Source organism: Medicago sativa, chromosome 4 (genome assembly GCF_051527215.1).
Source record: "Medicago sativa cultivar Bolivia chromosome 4, Bolivia_mono, whole genome shotgun sequence".
NCBI classification, from domain to species: domain Eukaryota; kingdom Viridiplantae; phylum Streptophyta; class Magnoliopsida; order Fabales; family Fabaceae; genus Medicago; species Medicago sativa.
In genome coordinates, this window is record NC_140752.1 from 19,406,861 (window position 1) to 19,421,896 (window position 15,036).

Genomic DNA, 15,036 nt, shown 5'->3' on the forward strand with positions numbered 1-15,036 from the left:
ATCCCATTTGATCACATTAGGGAGATGGTTCAGTGATGTTTCTCACCAGCGGAATTGATACCACCAAGTTTTCTATTTCTCTACATGTTTTTGATTGGCTTATGACACTATGGGTTTTGTCATCAACAAACGCTTCACAAAAATTATTTGGACCGGGTGGTGTTGGTGTTACTGGTGATTAAACTATTTTTTACCCTGATCTGCCTTCTAATGTAGTCTGTCCCTCCTTCTGTATGAATTAGTTATCCGAAGCAACAGTAGAATAAAAGAAGAAAAATAAACATCGTAGTTATAAGGTTATTGTGTAAATGTACACTAGGTTATATAAAGTATGGTTTTCATGATGACTAAATCTTGGATGAAGAATCATTTGGCTGATTGAAAAGCAATTAAAGTGTCTATTGGAAATACTGCTTTTGCATTCAGATGTTTGGAGACAATATTCTTGAATCAAAAGCGCAAACACCCCCTCTAGTTTTTAGGTCAAAACTAATCTCGCTTATTTTTCTTTTAAATTGACTCACACTTTCCTTACAACTTAACACTGTTAATAATATGTTAATCCCCCACTTTCACTCACAATTTGTCCTCTGTGACTTTTTTTGACAGAGACTTGTTAACACCTAAAGCCAATCAGACATTTACCAAGATGCATTGTGCTATGTTTTTATAAAAGAACTTTATTTTGTAATATAAAATTAAAAGGCATCACCAATAATGGTACTTAAATAAGTTCACAGACTGTAATTTGCAAAGAGCTGCAAAAAATCCATGTACTTTGTTATTTTTCATACTTCACCATGTATTCTATAGAATCACATTTGAATAATAGGGCTTTAAACCTTTCGTTTCGACTGCAAGCTCCTCAATGCAAAACAGAACTCAACCACAAAAGGCTTGGAATCTGAATCACTTTTATTACAGTAGAAAAGGGTCAAACACACATGAATCAATAGTCAAGGAATAACAATAAGACTGAACAAAGAAAAAAGAATTAAGAGAAATTGTGGCTGATGAAGAATATTATAATAATGAATATGATACAAGCTAACACAAAAATAGCAGAAAAATTAAAACCTGCAAGAAAATCTATGATTCAGGCCACATGTCAATTTAGCTAGAACTTAGATTCAAACAATATTATTGTGTTGTAACAATGCAAAAGAGTGAAGGGAAAGAGATAAATTCTGAAACACAAATTCAAAACAAGGATAAGAAGGGAAAGCTTTTCAGGTCATGAGGAAATACATTAAGAAACCCCGACATCGCATGAATTTCAAATGGTCAAGCCAAAAGTCATCCGTTGCAAAAAACAATCTTCCTTTGTACTCAGAGTCGTCAGAACAATTTGAGGAGTGTTTCCTTGCAAATATTCAACAACCTAAATAGAACAACATACCGTGAAAGACAGTATTAGACAACACAATACAATTGTAACTTGAAATCATCCATGACTACAACAAACTAAATCAAAATTTAGCAAGCAACAAACATATCAAAATTTAAGTTAAAACCAAATCAACAATGTCTCTCTATGTCATTATAATATTGTTCCCATCTCCATCCACATCTCGTTTAGGGATCCATATGTGGAAGATAGTGAAATCTTTGGCAATTTAAAGCTCTCTTCTCCAAGAAGACTAAAGCTCTCATCATCAAGTTTGATTTGTTTTAATTTTAAGTCAGCTCCTTATCCTCCCAACTTTCTCAAATAATCTCTCCTCCCAATTTTAAATTAGTTTTCTTTCTTGGTTTGAAACAGAGAAATGGCAAGGGCCGAAGTTAATAGAATGACAGAGTCTACTGATATTAGAGAACGAAACATTTATTTTTCCTTCAACATGCATAAATAAACCTATCAAGATTAATTTACCATGTAAAACATTTTCAAACAGTATCAATAACATACATTTAGAATTCAATCCAGTTACACCTGCATAAATAGCAGCAGATCACACATCACAAACAAAGTTTTCAATATTTCCAATAAGCATAACAAATAGTTAACCAATTAACATTCCATGATATATCAGTTCAGCTCATTTACATACTAGCTCATGTTACAATTACAAATGCAGTTACCAATACAGTTAAACACATATTACCCTACAAATGCAGCTCATAATGCAATATAATTATAATTATGAAGAAAATTGTTGAGACTATTCCATGACCTTGTTTGTGTGATCTTTCTTAAACTTGCTCGTTGTCACCTGGGAGTGAAAGCAGAGATTTCGTATACATGACAACATCAGATGTTCTATTACAGAAGGAGCGATGCCTTAATCGCTGTCCTTCATCATTATACTTCACCAAACTAGTACCAAGATTTCCTCCGATAATATCACCATTTTTTTGTAGAGTACATTGGGTGAAAGTATCGATCAGGAATTGCATTAAGAGGAAGAACAAGAGTTTTAGTCCAAGACGAATGCACTTTGTATTCTTTCATCACCCATATTTCAACTGTATCATTAGCATAATCCATAGCCATCGACTGAGAAATTCTCCATATACCCACAAACTAGAATTAACTACATAGTCAAACTCACTTGGAAGAGGCATCTCAAACAATTTTCGTTCCGTTAAATCAAAGGCAACAATGACACTCCAACCTAAATCACGACTCAAAGCCATCCAATGAATAGCCCCATTAAATAGGGACCCTTTTCTGCGACCATGGGTGACATTGTAACGGAAGTGAGTACCCTCAATTTCTTTCCATGTATTATCTCTAAATGAGAAAAACCCCACATGTGTTGAAATAGCATCTGCTACCATTGGATCATAGGACAATGAAACCACCAAATAATCATCTCTTGACCGGTCATAACCAAAACCAAGTATATGAAGGCGATAAGACTGGTCATAACCAATACGATGACAATGTGCGGCTAATTTGGAGTCAAAAGGAGACACGGGCATTTGTTTTTTAAATCCAGTGGATGGATTCCATATGTAGATGTTTGGACGACGGTACAAAAGTATAAACCCCCTACACGAACCTCTAATTTCAACCGGAAAATAAGATTCTGGAAGCGAAAAATTAAGGTTCTGGGAAGCAGGATGATTATTAAGAAATGCTTCAAAATCTATAGATTGAATTTCATGAGATAGATATGTTATGCACATAACTCTAGGAGTGTGAGTTGCGGCGGTAAGTTGAAAATGTGAATTTGCAAAGTGAGGGTCAGATATAAGAGAAAACCAAGACTTACAAACGCATTTGAAACGTAAAAGAGACTTCACCGGCAACCACATCAAGATTTGAATAATCAATTCGTGAGGAAGATACAACGTGTTCTTTTTCTTCTCCATGCTCTCTACCACCGCCTTCTTCTTCACCGTGATTTGAAAAACCCTAATTTTACTGTATCAGTGTTATAATAAGCCGAGTTTTAAAAACCAACGATGATGTTCATTAAACAATTGTTTTAACTCACAATAGCAAGTAAACCGGTAATACAATTAATACACACTTGACCCAATTTTTTTTAATATTATGTAATGGCCCAATTAATAACTTTTCAGTTTCTCTCTCTCTCTCTCCCCCTCTCTCTCTCTCCCCGCCTCCTCACTGATTCTACAGATCTATTTCTCCAACTCACCATTCTTTTTTTGCATTCTTATAATTTTCATTTCTTTTTGTAAGATTTTTTTTAACACTAATCGTTGGTTGTGATCACAGTAGTTGTTAAGAGTGCTTCTGAGAATTATTGATGAAGCAATGGCTTTGCCTACTACCTATTGTTCTTCATCTTTTTTTTTTCCTTCTCTGTAAATTTTACCTACAGATCTATGTATTGCATGTTGCTAGTTCAAGATGACAAGTACCGAGCAAGTTTTACAAGATGGTTTTGGGCTAGTCAAATGAGGTGTGGTTTGTAGGTGTTGTTGATCTCTGTCTTCAGAGGCAACACTGTTGAGGTGTTGATTTGGAGTTGAAAAATGAAGATATACTAAGATCTAGTTCATAATAATACCAGATATGATTCTTAGTAAAAAAGATTATGCTTTTTCGGTATTTTTTAATTATGGCATTTTTCTTGATTTTCTGGGTTTGAGTGTGTTCTTAGAAACTCAAGAACAATGAATTTGAATATACTTTAAACTTTTGGTGGTTTTCAAAATATACTTTAAACTTTTGGTGGTTTTCTTTTGAAAAAATTCAGAAAAGCGTAAAATGGAAAAGGATTGGAGAATGAAAACTTCAAACTCTTGAAAATGTATGTAGAGAATCTCAAACATCAATTTTGGATCTAGGATTAATAGTCCTCCTTCAATTTTTAGGTTTCAAAATTATTTATTTCTTGTGAAAATCAAACCCACGTTAATAGCCTTCTTTTGGTATTAAAATAAAATTAAGGAATTAATAACATTTATTGTCCACAAAAAAGGACTTAAAAACCTTTCCTTCAAAAACATTTTTCGTAAGAAAAAAAATACGCTTCCAACATTTTAATAACGAATCAATTGTGATATTGACGATCACATAACAGTGCTTTCAAAATTGTAATTTTTTTATCAACTTTTTTTGTATATACGTAATGATTTATTTTTTTATACTAATTGCATAAATCAAATTCCATTATTGTAGGACATCCTTCTTGCAAATACCAAAAATATAACACCAAACCCACTATATAAGTAACCTTTCTTCAATCTTGGCCATTGAATTTTTTAATAATATATCAATGGTGAAAAACTCACTTTTGTATGATACCCAAAAACATGGACTTGTGTATGCTAAATGCCACCGATCGGATCGAGCCGCTTGAAAGATAAGATTTGTGCAGAATTAAAAAGCCAAGGAGAAAAAAGGACACTTTGTGTGTTTTTTTTTTTTTTTACTATGTTTTTGTTCCCTTTAAAATTTTCAAATATCAAGTTTTAATCCATATAAAAATTTTCATCAATTTATAGTCCATCACAAATTTTCCATCCCAACTTTTGATCACTGCATTTAAGTAAAATCATGTGTATTCTTTTAAATTTTGTTTTATTTGGCCGTGGTTAGTATGTTATAGAAATATTTTTTTGCAAAAGTTTTATTTTTTTTTAACAAGTGATAAATTAAATATGAATTTTTAATTTTTTGGTGCCTAAAAATTCAGATTTAATTCATATCTTGTTAAAACAAATTACTTTTTAAGTGGAAGATACTGTTATAATATTTTATTATAAACATGGCGATAAAAATTCATTAAAAATTGTGAAGTATACACATAATTTGATTTCAAAACAAGAACCATAAGTGGCGGTAGAAGTTTTTATAGGGACCGAAAATTGATGGAAAATTTTATAGACTAAAACTTGAAATATGAAAATTTTATAAGGACAAAAAACATATTTAACCTTTTTGTTTTTACAACTTGAAATTTGAAAATTTTATAAGGACAAAAAACATATTTAACCTTTTTGTTTTTACAAGGACACATTAAGTGCCTGTTTGGTATGACTTATTTTTTAGTTTATATAAAATAGCTTATGTAAATAAATAATTTTTTATTTATTATTCATAAGTATCTCAAAATACTTTATGTATTATGAAGATACAATTTTCCTTGGTGGAAACTTATCATTTAACATAAAAACTTATTTGTTTGCATAAGTTATTTTCCATTAGTTCAAAAATAAGTCATTCCAAACGAGCCTCAAGTGATGTTTAAACGTCATTTATAATGTTTACATAATACTAATATATATCTACTTTCACTATCTATTATTATATGTTTAATGCCTATTTTAACAATTTAAAATGAAATGTATTAACCATAAGTGATGTTTAAACGAGCATTGAAGGTGAGAAAAACACAAGAAGGGGGGTTGAATTGTGTTTTGAAAAATTCTTCGTTTCTCCTAAAACTGAACACACTGATCAGAAGCTAAGTGAAACTGCTTCTGAAGTGATAGTCAGAATCTGAACGCAGTGGAATAAAACAGAGAGAGAGAAGAAGAACGACACAAAGCAATTATACTGGTTCCTTCCAAAAACCGGAAGTAGTCCAGTCCCCCTTGCACTTCCAAGGAGATTTCACTAAGAGTAATATCTGATTACAATTGCTCAAGCACACCTGCAAGAGACTTCCTTTGCTCAAGCACACTTTGCAAGAGTCTTCCTATGCTCAAGAACACAATCAAGAGACTTCCTTGCTCAAGCACAACTGCAAGAGACTTCTAACTAAACAAAATTACACAGAAAATTGTTTAAGGTTGAACACTTGATATACAGTCAGAGGTGCTCACAATACAAATCAGATACAGACTCTAAGACTTAAGAATTTCTAAGATATGACTTTGAGACACATAAATTCTAAGTGAATGCAGAACAATTTCAGCAGAGGTTTGGCCCTTGTAAGAATGTTGAGAGTCTTTCGTTCAACATTACCAAATCTCTAAGTCTTCACTCCTTTATATAGAGGTGTGAAAGAGACGTTGTGAAATTGCCAGCACATCAAAGAGTCGTTGTTGAAGCTTGATCTTTCACCAATGATCTTTTGCCTGATTTGGTTATTGTCCTATGAAGAACCAATTTGAAATCCATTCCCTATCCAAAGGAACATTTTTGCAGGCCAAGCCGTATTCTGGAGCTGTTTTCTTGTCCTGTAGCGTAGACATAAAACAGAGTAGTGGAGAAGGTGGTTGTACAGTTCGTACAAAGTACAATGTCAACGCTTTTTGAGAATAAGCTTCCAATGCCTTCAAATCTTCACCAAAATGACCGTTGTAGCTTTCCACTAGTTTTCTGTAGTGTTTTCGAATCCAATAGACAGCTTTTGAAGTGTTAAACTTTGAATTTTCAGCTTGTGGTGATAATCAGCTTCTGATGAGCTTCAGCTTCTGAACTATCCGCTTCTGATGACTATCCGCTTCTGAAGGCTATCTGCTTCTGTTGACTTTCAACTTCTGATGACCTTCAGCTTCTGATGACTTTCAGCTTCTGATGACTTTCAGGTTCTGATGATCTTCAGCTACTGATGACGTCATCATTCTTCAGGAGCACTTATAACTTCAGATGCACTTCATTTCAGATGCTTTCAAGCTTCCTTATCTTTAGTCCATAGCTCTCTTTTTGTTCTTCAGAACCTTTATATGATGTACATTTTTAACTATGGTCCTGTACACTTGAACAAATATTAGCTAGTCCAATTTACAATTTTTAATACCTTGTTATCATCAAAAAACTCTTTAAGGTTCATTGTTAAACACATTTTGTTCCAACAAGCATAACGGGTTGTAACTTGTGAACGGGAGCGGTCGAGGATAATGATTTGATTGTCGTGTTTAATATTTTGAGTTGCCTGTGAGCAATTAAAGGCGTTTAAATAGCAAATTTCTAAATGTTTTGTAAGTTAACCCTTTGTAACGATGTGATCCCAAGCCCACTACTCTCTCTCTCTCTCTTCTACCATTACGTGTAGATATATTTTCTTTACCACTGCGTGTCTTTCGCTTTCATTTTATCTTCAGCACCGTTTGAAAAATTAAGGCTTGATCAAAGCAGAGTGTGAAGAGTAACGTTGAAGAGCATGGATCTCCCTCAGGAACTGATCATTCAATTTCTGTTGAGGTTACCGGTGAAGTCTCTTATATTTTTCAAATGCATTTGTAAGTTATGGTTTTCTATTATCTCTGATCCTCACTTGTAATATATGTTTGACTATATTGGTAAGTGGTAACCTCATTTGTAACTTGGTAGTATGTAAATGAGGTGAACCAATGTCATGGAATGTTTATTGGTTAACTATTTGTTATATGCTTATTTGAAATATTGACAATTTTGTTTGTGATGTATTTGTTGATCTGTCACTATTTGAAATTGTTTTATATGGTAAATTAATATGATGAGTTTATGCATGTTGAAGGAAATAGAATGTGTTTTTCTCTAACATCAGTGGACTCTGTCATTCTATTAACTTCGGCCATTGCCATTTCTCTGTTTCAAACCAGGAAAAAAGACCAATTTAAAATCTCTCAGTCAAGTAGCTCTGGTATGTATTGATGTGTCGCGTTAAGTCACATCGTGTTGGCCAAGTTTCATACCAGTCATAAACTTTTGTTTTTTAATAAATTTATTGAGTTTTAAGTGATTAATGAGCTTTTACTGATGGACAAATTGTTCAGAAGAACCCAAGTTCAATTTTTGGGTAAAATAATTCTTGATCAGAGTTTAATTACCTCACAACCGAACTTCAAATTATTAGGGCCATTTTTTCTGAGAACCGGAAGATTAACAACAAAAAAAAATACTTAATTTTTTTTGTTTTTAAAATTACTATGGTATTTGATTTGTTAGAGCATGTAGGAGACATGAACACAAATGACACAAATAACACTTTTTTTTTCTCTTTCTGTTCTTGTATGTAAACAAGGGTTCCGTCTACTATGGGTGACCATAATAGGTCCCCTACCATAAGAGACATTTTTTTCTCTTTAAATGAATATGAACCAATGGATAAGGGTTAACCAACCCTTGGATCAAAATGCTTACTGTAAACCTCCAACATTTAATTACTTTCTTTTACTCTAAACAAGTGTATTTATCCGATTTTGTTATGGTTAGACATATAATTAAGGACGGCCACAATTCAATATGCAAGGTATCCGCAAATAAAATTTACCATAAGCCGGTTCATGACCAATATCTTATGGGTACACATGAATAAAAACAAACATACGAAATCCAAGTAGATATGAATTGTCGAGATGTTTATTATAGATAGGAAAATGAGTTTTGTTACAAAATTACTATCATCTTTTGTTAATGATGAAAAGATTTTTATTCCATGACAAGATGTTTTTTATTTAAGTAATTCGACAATCATAACAGGTTTGAATTTCTGCAAGTCCAGGAACTTACAAAATGTTTTTATTTTATTCTATATGTGTTAATAATTTTACTAAATCTAGTTTGTCAATTTTTTTATTATATCCTATTATATGTGGATACTAAAAATATGATTTTTTTTAATCGTGTGTACCCATTAACATATTCGTCCTATAATAGTTCGTGGTAAATTTTATATGCGGATACCTTGCATACAAAATTTTGGTCGTCTTTAATTATACGTCTAACCCGACAATGACGGGTAAATACACTACTAGTTTAGACTAAAAGAAAGCAATTGAGTGTTAGAGGTGTATAGTAGGCATCTTGATCCAAATGTTGGTTAATCCTTGTCTAATGGTTCATATTCATTATTTTTGATAAAAAAAAAAAAAAACCACCACTGAAAACGGAGCTTGTAAGCAAACGGGAGCGGTCAAGGATAATGATTCGATAGAGACATTTTTAACATTTTGAGTTGCCTGTAAGCAATTAAAGGCGTTGAATAGCTATTTCTTAAATGTTTTGTAAGCTCTTTGTAACAATATGAGCCCAAGCCCACTACTCTCTACCATTTTCTTTACAATTGCGCGTCTTTCACTTTCGTTTTGTCTTCTGCACCGTTTGAAAAATCAGGGTTTAATCAAAGCTGATTGAAGAATAACGTTGCTCAAAGCATGGATCTTCCTCAAGAACTGATCATTCAAATTCTGTTGAGGTTACAGGTGAAGTCTCTTATATTTTTCAAATGCATTTGTAAGTTGTGGTTTTCTATTATCTCTGATCCTCACTTTGCAAATTCACATTTCCAACTTAACTTTGCAAAACACACTCGTAGATTTTTATGCATATCAGCTCTATCTCCTGAAATTCGATCTATGGATTTTGATGCATTTCTTAACGATGCTCCTGCTTCACCCAACTTTAACTGTTCCCTTCCAGACTCTTATTTTCCCCTTGAAATTAAAGGGTCATGTAGAGGGTTTATATTCTTGTACTGTCATCGGAACATATACATTTGGAATCCATCCACCGGATCGAAAAGACAAATACTTATGTCTGCTTTTAATACCAAAGCGTATATTAATCTATATGGTTTTGGTTATGATCAGTCTAGAGATGATTATGTGGTGGTTTTATTGTCCAATAAAGTTAATCCATTCTTAGTTGGTGTTCCTCAATCACATTTGGAGTTTTTCTCGTTTAGAGACAATATTTGGAAAGAAATCGAGGGTAATCACTTACCTTATGGCGATGATTATAGAGAAGGAGAAGGGGTGGTTTTTAATGGGGCTATTCATTGGTTGTCTTCGCGTCGTGATTTAGTTTTGGATGTCATTGTTGACTTTGATTTAACGGAAAGGAAATTGTTTGAGATGCCTGTTCCAAATGATGTTGATCACAGAGCATTAGTACATTCTGGTTTGTGGGTATCTGGAGAATTTCTCAGTCTATGGGTTAAGGATACTGGTAATGATACAATTGAAATATGGGTGATGAAAGAATACAAAGTGCATTCGTCTTGGACTAAGACTCTTATTCTTCCTCAGCATGTCATTCCTGGTCACTACTTTAACCCTCTGTACTATTATTCCAGATTTGTGGACTACTTTCACCCTATGTATTCTACAGAAAATGGTGATATTATTGGAAAATATGGTGGTATTAAATTGGTGAAGTATAATGACAAAGGACAGGTTTTAGGGCATCACTCCTTCTGCAACAGTCCTTCCGAAGTTGTCGTGTATACAGAGTCTCTACTTTCACTCTCTGGTGACAATTAGCATGTTTAAGAAGATGACACAACCAAGAACAATGAGGTTGTGAAATATTCTCTTTCACCATTTCCTTCATATTGTATTATGAACTCTTGAGTGGCTGCATTTGTAACATATGCTGAGCCGCTATGTCATGAAATGTTTATTAGTTTACTATTTGTCATATTCTTGTCGGAAATATTAACTACTTTGTTTCTTTTTATGCTTCAATGTTATTTATGTATGTATAACTGGATTGCATTGTAAATGTTTGGATGAGTTTATGCATGTTGAAGGATAAAGAAGGTTTTGCTCTTTAATTTTCAACTTTAGCTCCTTCCATTTCTCTGTTTTCAACTAGGAAAGATTAAGAAAACTAATTTCAAATTAATGAGCTACTGCACATGAATTCATAAGACATTTAGATTATAAGAAACATTTAAATCACCCCATGATCATAAATAGTGTTGCAATTACAAGTTAATATCTTAACGCTTCATTTAATGTATAATGCAAATATTCACTGAGGAGATTTTTTTTACACATCTGCAATGCATGTTTAAATTTAACCCAACTTGAAGTCTTTACACTTCATTCAATGCATAAAGCTAACAAAAATAAGATAGATTTTTTTGTTAAAATGTAATTTTCTCTACTTAAGTTTGCAAAGTCATATATCAGTAGGAAATACTACTAGAGGGGACTAGAGGAAGCATTCTTTTAAAGCTAGAATAGAGCAGTAGTTTGATGAGACAGAGGTTGCTTGACGAAAAGTAGTATAAAAAGGTTCATTATCTCCGGGAGTATATATGCAAGCAGTCCTCTAAAAGCTTTTCTTTTCTTTATTAAATGAGAAATTTTATAAGGCAGAGAAAACTTGAGAAAACTGGTTATGAATTGGACGGAGTCCTGATTTCATTTCTTCTTGTCATATTATCTTTTGGATGATAAATTATTCAATCATTTCTTGTAAATGGTGAAATGATATTCATTCATTGTTTGTAAATGGTGAAATGGAATAGACAAGCAATTGTACAAGCAATCGATGTTTTATATCTAATGAGAATCACTCAACAGGGTAAACCCTATGACCTATAGTCTCCATATATTGTGGTTATATGGAATTGACAGGAATGATTTTTTATGCTTTATATTGCTCTAGCCTGCATATAAAAATCATATTTTCGTCATTATTCTTATTTATTTATGTGTTTATTATGTTTTAGGCTTTGTTCAATGTCAGCATTCCTCTCTCAGAACCAAGTGTTTGCACACATACAACTGATTTGCTGCTATGAGATGATGCACATCATATCATGTTCCTGAAGATTATTAGTGTGTAGAAACAATTTGCATAGTTGGAAAACCCAGTTTAGCATAATCATAGGAATCTGTACGGCATATTTTCTGGATGTTTGTTCAATTGCTCTTGTTTGAAAGGATGCTAAAACCTTGTGATTGGTTATCCCTAAGTTTCAGCAGATGAAGAATCTCAAAATTGTTAGGAATGCAACATTTTCAACAGGACCCATCATCGAAGTCCTTTCTGATCCTGAGAAAATTGTTGACTTCATAGTCCTCTTATATTGGGAAATACACTCCACTTAAAAAAATAGGTTCTGAAAATTATACTTTCAATTTGTGTGTATATGTTCATCTTTATGGATAGATAAAGAAAGAGATAGATTCTTCTATGGATAATGGCTGCGATGCATGTCAATCCCACCATCAAAGCTTCCAAACTTTTAACTTAGGGACCAAGTTAGTGTAAGTTGAAATGTTCCACAATGGATTTTACTTGTAAAACTCATTAATTTATTGCTTTCAAAATAGTTAAAAACTGTTTGTCCACAACCCTCACTAAATGGATTAGTCCCACAAAATTTGAAATGATTTTTACCCTCATTGTAAAATATCGTTTTCACTCTAACTGACATGGCAAATCATTCCAAATTTTGTGCTGTGTCTAAAATTAAATGATTTTTACTATCAACGATTCCTCAATTATTATTATTATTTTTTAAGAAAATGATTCATCAACTTAAAAAGTGAACTTTTATAGGTATATAATCTTGTAAGACCACAATCCACAAACACCGCAACTTTATTAAGTTCGCCATTCACTCACTCACAAACACAATGACATCTTGTAGTCACTAGGCTACTTAACAAAAATAAAATAAAATATAAGGACCTATTTATATATATTTTTTGAATTTATACTCGTGTCTATAGTTTTTGATGACATCTTGTCATTACGTAAATTCTTATATATTTTGATCATAAAAAGGAGTTCACAAGAAGACTTATGCAGCAAAAAGAGCAGAAAAACTAAAGAAAATGCAAAGAAAGGAAACGTGTCACGATTTGGTACAAACGTGACACGATTTGGGAAGCATCAGAAGTTTTGGTTCCACATTCAAAAACGTGTCACGATTGGTAAAACGTGACACGATTTGGTGAAACCATAATTCAGTTTCTTGCTCTACAAGGTGAAATCGTGTCACGATTCACTTAAAACGTGACACGATTTGGGCGATATTCTGTGCCTATTTAAGCTGAAGTCTATTCCAAAAACAAGGGTTACGAATTCTAGAGAGCAAAGTGCGATTTTGTGACTGCAAGACTGCCAAGGAGGACGATTTCTTCATCCTTCCATCACTTTGTGTATGTTTTAATCCCTCTAATGATTATGTTATTTGTAATCACTATTATGAGTAGCTAAATCCATTAGAGGTTAGGTCTGAGATGATTCTTTCTAACCCTAATTGATACATGATGTTGTGAAACTCTATTTATTGTGAATGACTATTTAGTCTTTATTCAATTCAATTGTTCTTAATGCTTTTTATATTCTGTCAAATATAAATATGATTTAGTGAGAATGAATGACTACTGACCATAGCTTTCTACTTAGACCAAATTGAATTGTTCTAATAAACATGGTTAGTCTAGGAATAGATAATCGTTTGTTAGTGATATTAGGTTAACGTTCTTAAACCTTCAAGAATTATTAGACCACCTAAGGAATTAGGGGCTGTAGTTTAAGAGGAGGGTCCTAACTCAAGGGATTGATTAGAACTATTTTGTTAACTATCGTGGGACTAGGAAATCATTCATACGAATAGGTGCAACATACCAATTAGGGGAACATAGATGATTCGAAAGACCTAAACTCATCTCTCTCTTATTCTTAAAAACCAAATTTATTTTCAGCAATTATTTTATTGAAATCAAACCAATCTACTGCCTAGTGGCAAAACAAAATAACTTTTATACATCCTAAAGTACAACGTAGTTGAATTATTGAGATTAAAAACAGTACTCGTAAGATCGATATTTTTACTACTTCGATAGTATTTGGTGCACTTGCCAAACACATGTCAGTTTTCATCATTTAATACGAGATCCTATTTTTCATTCATTTGTTCATTAAAAAAAAAATTAAAAAAAACAATTGTGAAGCTATGAGAGAGAGACGACATTCACCGCTAAAAGTCAGGAACATAGATTTTTTTTTTCTTTTTATATTTATGTTATAATACTTTGTTTTTCTTATTATTTAAATGAAAAATGACATTGAAACCCACTAAATTAACGAGATTAAAATCACACTTTTTAGTCTTTGTGACATTTTCCTTAAACATTTTAGGGACAAAAAATGTTGATGGAAATATTTTATAAGGACTAAAAATGCTAACGGAAAATTTTATAGGGACTAAAAACACTAACGGAAAATTTTGTAGGGACTAAAAAGTGTGATTTATTTTTATAAGGACTAAAAACAAAACTGCTGATATTTATAGGGACCAAAAACTTAATTAACCCTTAAAAGTATAACGTTGATATTTTAGACAAAGTAGTCGATATTATTTTTCTTATGATAGCAGTAGAAGTAATACTCTTGTTAGAGAATGTGTGTTTTATTTATTTATTTTTTTTTATATATTTTTAAAAAATGAAAATATTATCAACTAATTCTTCTTTGCAAATGTTCACCTTTCATTATTTTTTCTAATTTGGTTTCGCGCTCATACACGGGTTCATTGAATAGCGTTTACGATTAGTGAATTTTTGGAATAGATTAGAGTTGATATACTGGGACTTTGTTATCACGATGTATTCTCATTTGAGTTTCTCCTCTGTCAGGTCTGATGTCCCCCGATCTTTGTATCTCTTTCTTTTTATTTAGGAAAATGCTAACAAGTGCCCTAAGGGCATTGTTTAAGCATCTAAAAGTAGCAATTTTTGCATTAAAAATTGTACCGTTATGACTTTAAAAAGTGTTTAACTTGTATTTTCATGACATAGTTTCTTTTTTTGGGTTCCTTAAACAGTGCCCTTAGGGCACTTGTTAGCAAGACCTTTTTATTTAATATATATTTGGGTTTTGCTAACCAGTGCCCTAAGGGCAATGGTTAAAGATTCCATTAAAAGAAACTTTGTCTTGGA

General features: G+C 32.4%; 2 protein-coding genes and 1 pseudogene across 2 annotated transcripts in view; 2 read left to right on the plus strand and 1 right to left on the minus strand.

The window, feature by feature from the left end:
• The window catches only part of LOC146927002 (F-box/kelch-repeat protein At3g06240-like), a 44,427-nt gene extending 32,142 nt beyond the window's left edge, over window positions 1–12,285 (plus strand). Inside the window, exon 2 of the mRNA XM_085700428.1 lies at window positions 11,811–12,285. The gene's annotated coding sequence lies outside the window, so the exon portion shown is untranslated. The remainder of the gene's footprint in view (window positions 1–11,810) is intronic.
• Window positions 1,885–3,365, minus strand: LOC146927006 (F-box/kelch-repeat protein At3g06240-like; annotated as a pseudogene).
• Window positions 9,347–12,285, plus strand: LOC146927007 (F-box/kelch-repeat protein At3g06240-like). The gene is made up of 2 exons (XM_085700431.1): window positions 9,347–10,647; window positions 11,811–12,285. Exon 1 carries the CDS (start codon window positions 9,505–9,507, stop codon window positions 10,609–10,611), a length of 1,107 nt encoding a protein of 368 aa, XP_085556557.1. The 5' UTR covers window positions 9,347–9,504; the 3' UTR covers window positions 10,612–10,647; window positions 11,811–12,285.
• Window positions 12,286–15,036: the final 2,751 nt, after the last annotated feature.

Bases quoted from the DNA above. Each gene is read 5' to 3' on its own strand.
- LOC146927007 (XM_085700431.1), top strand. From the start codon at position 9,505: ATGGATCTTCCTCAAGAACTGATCATTCAAATTCTGTTGAGGTTACAG.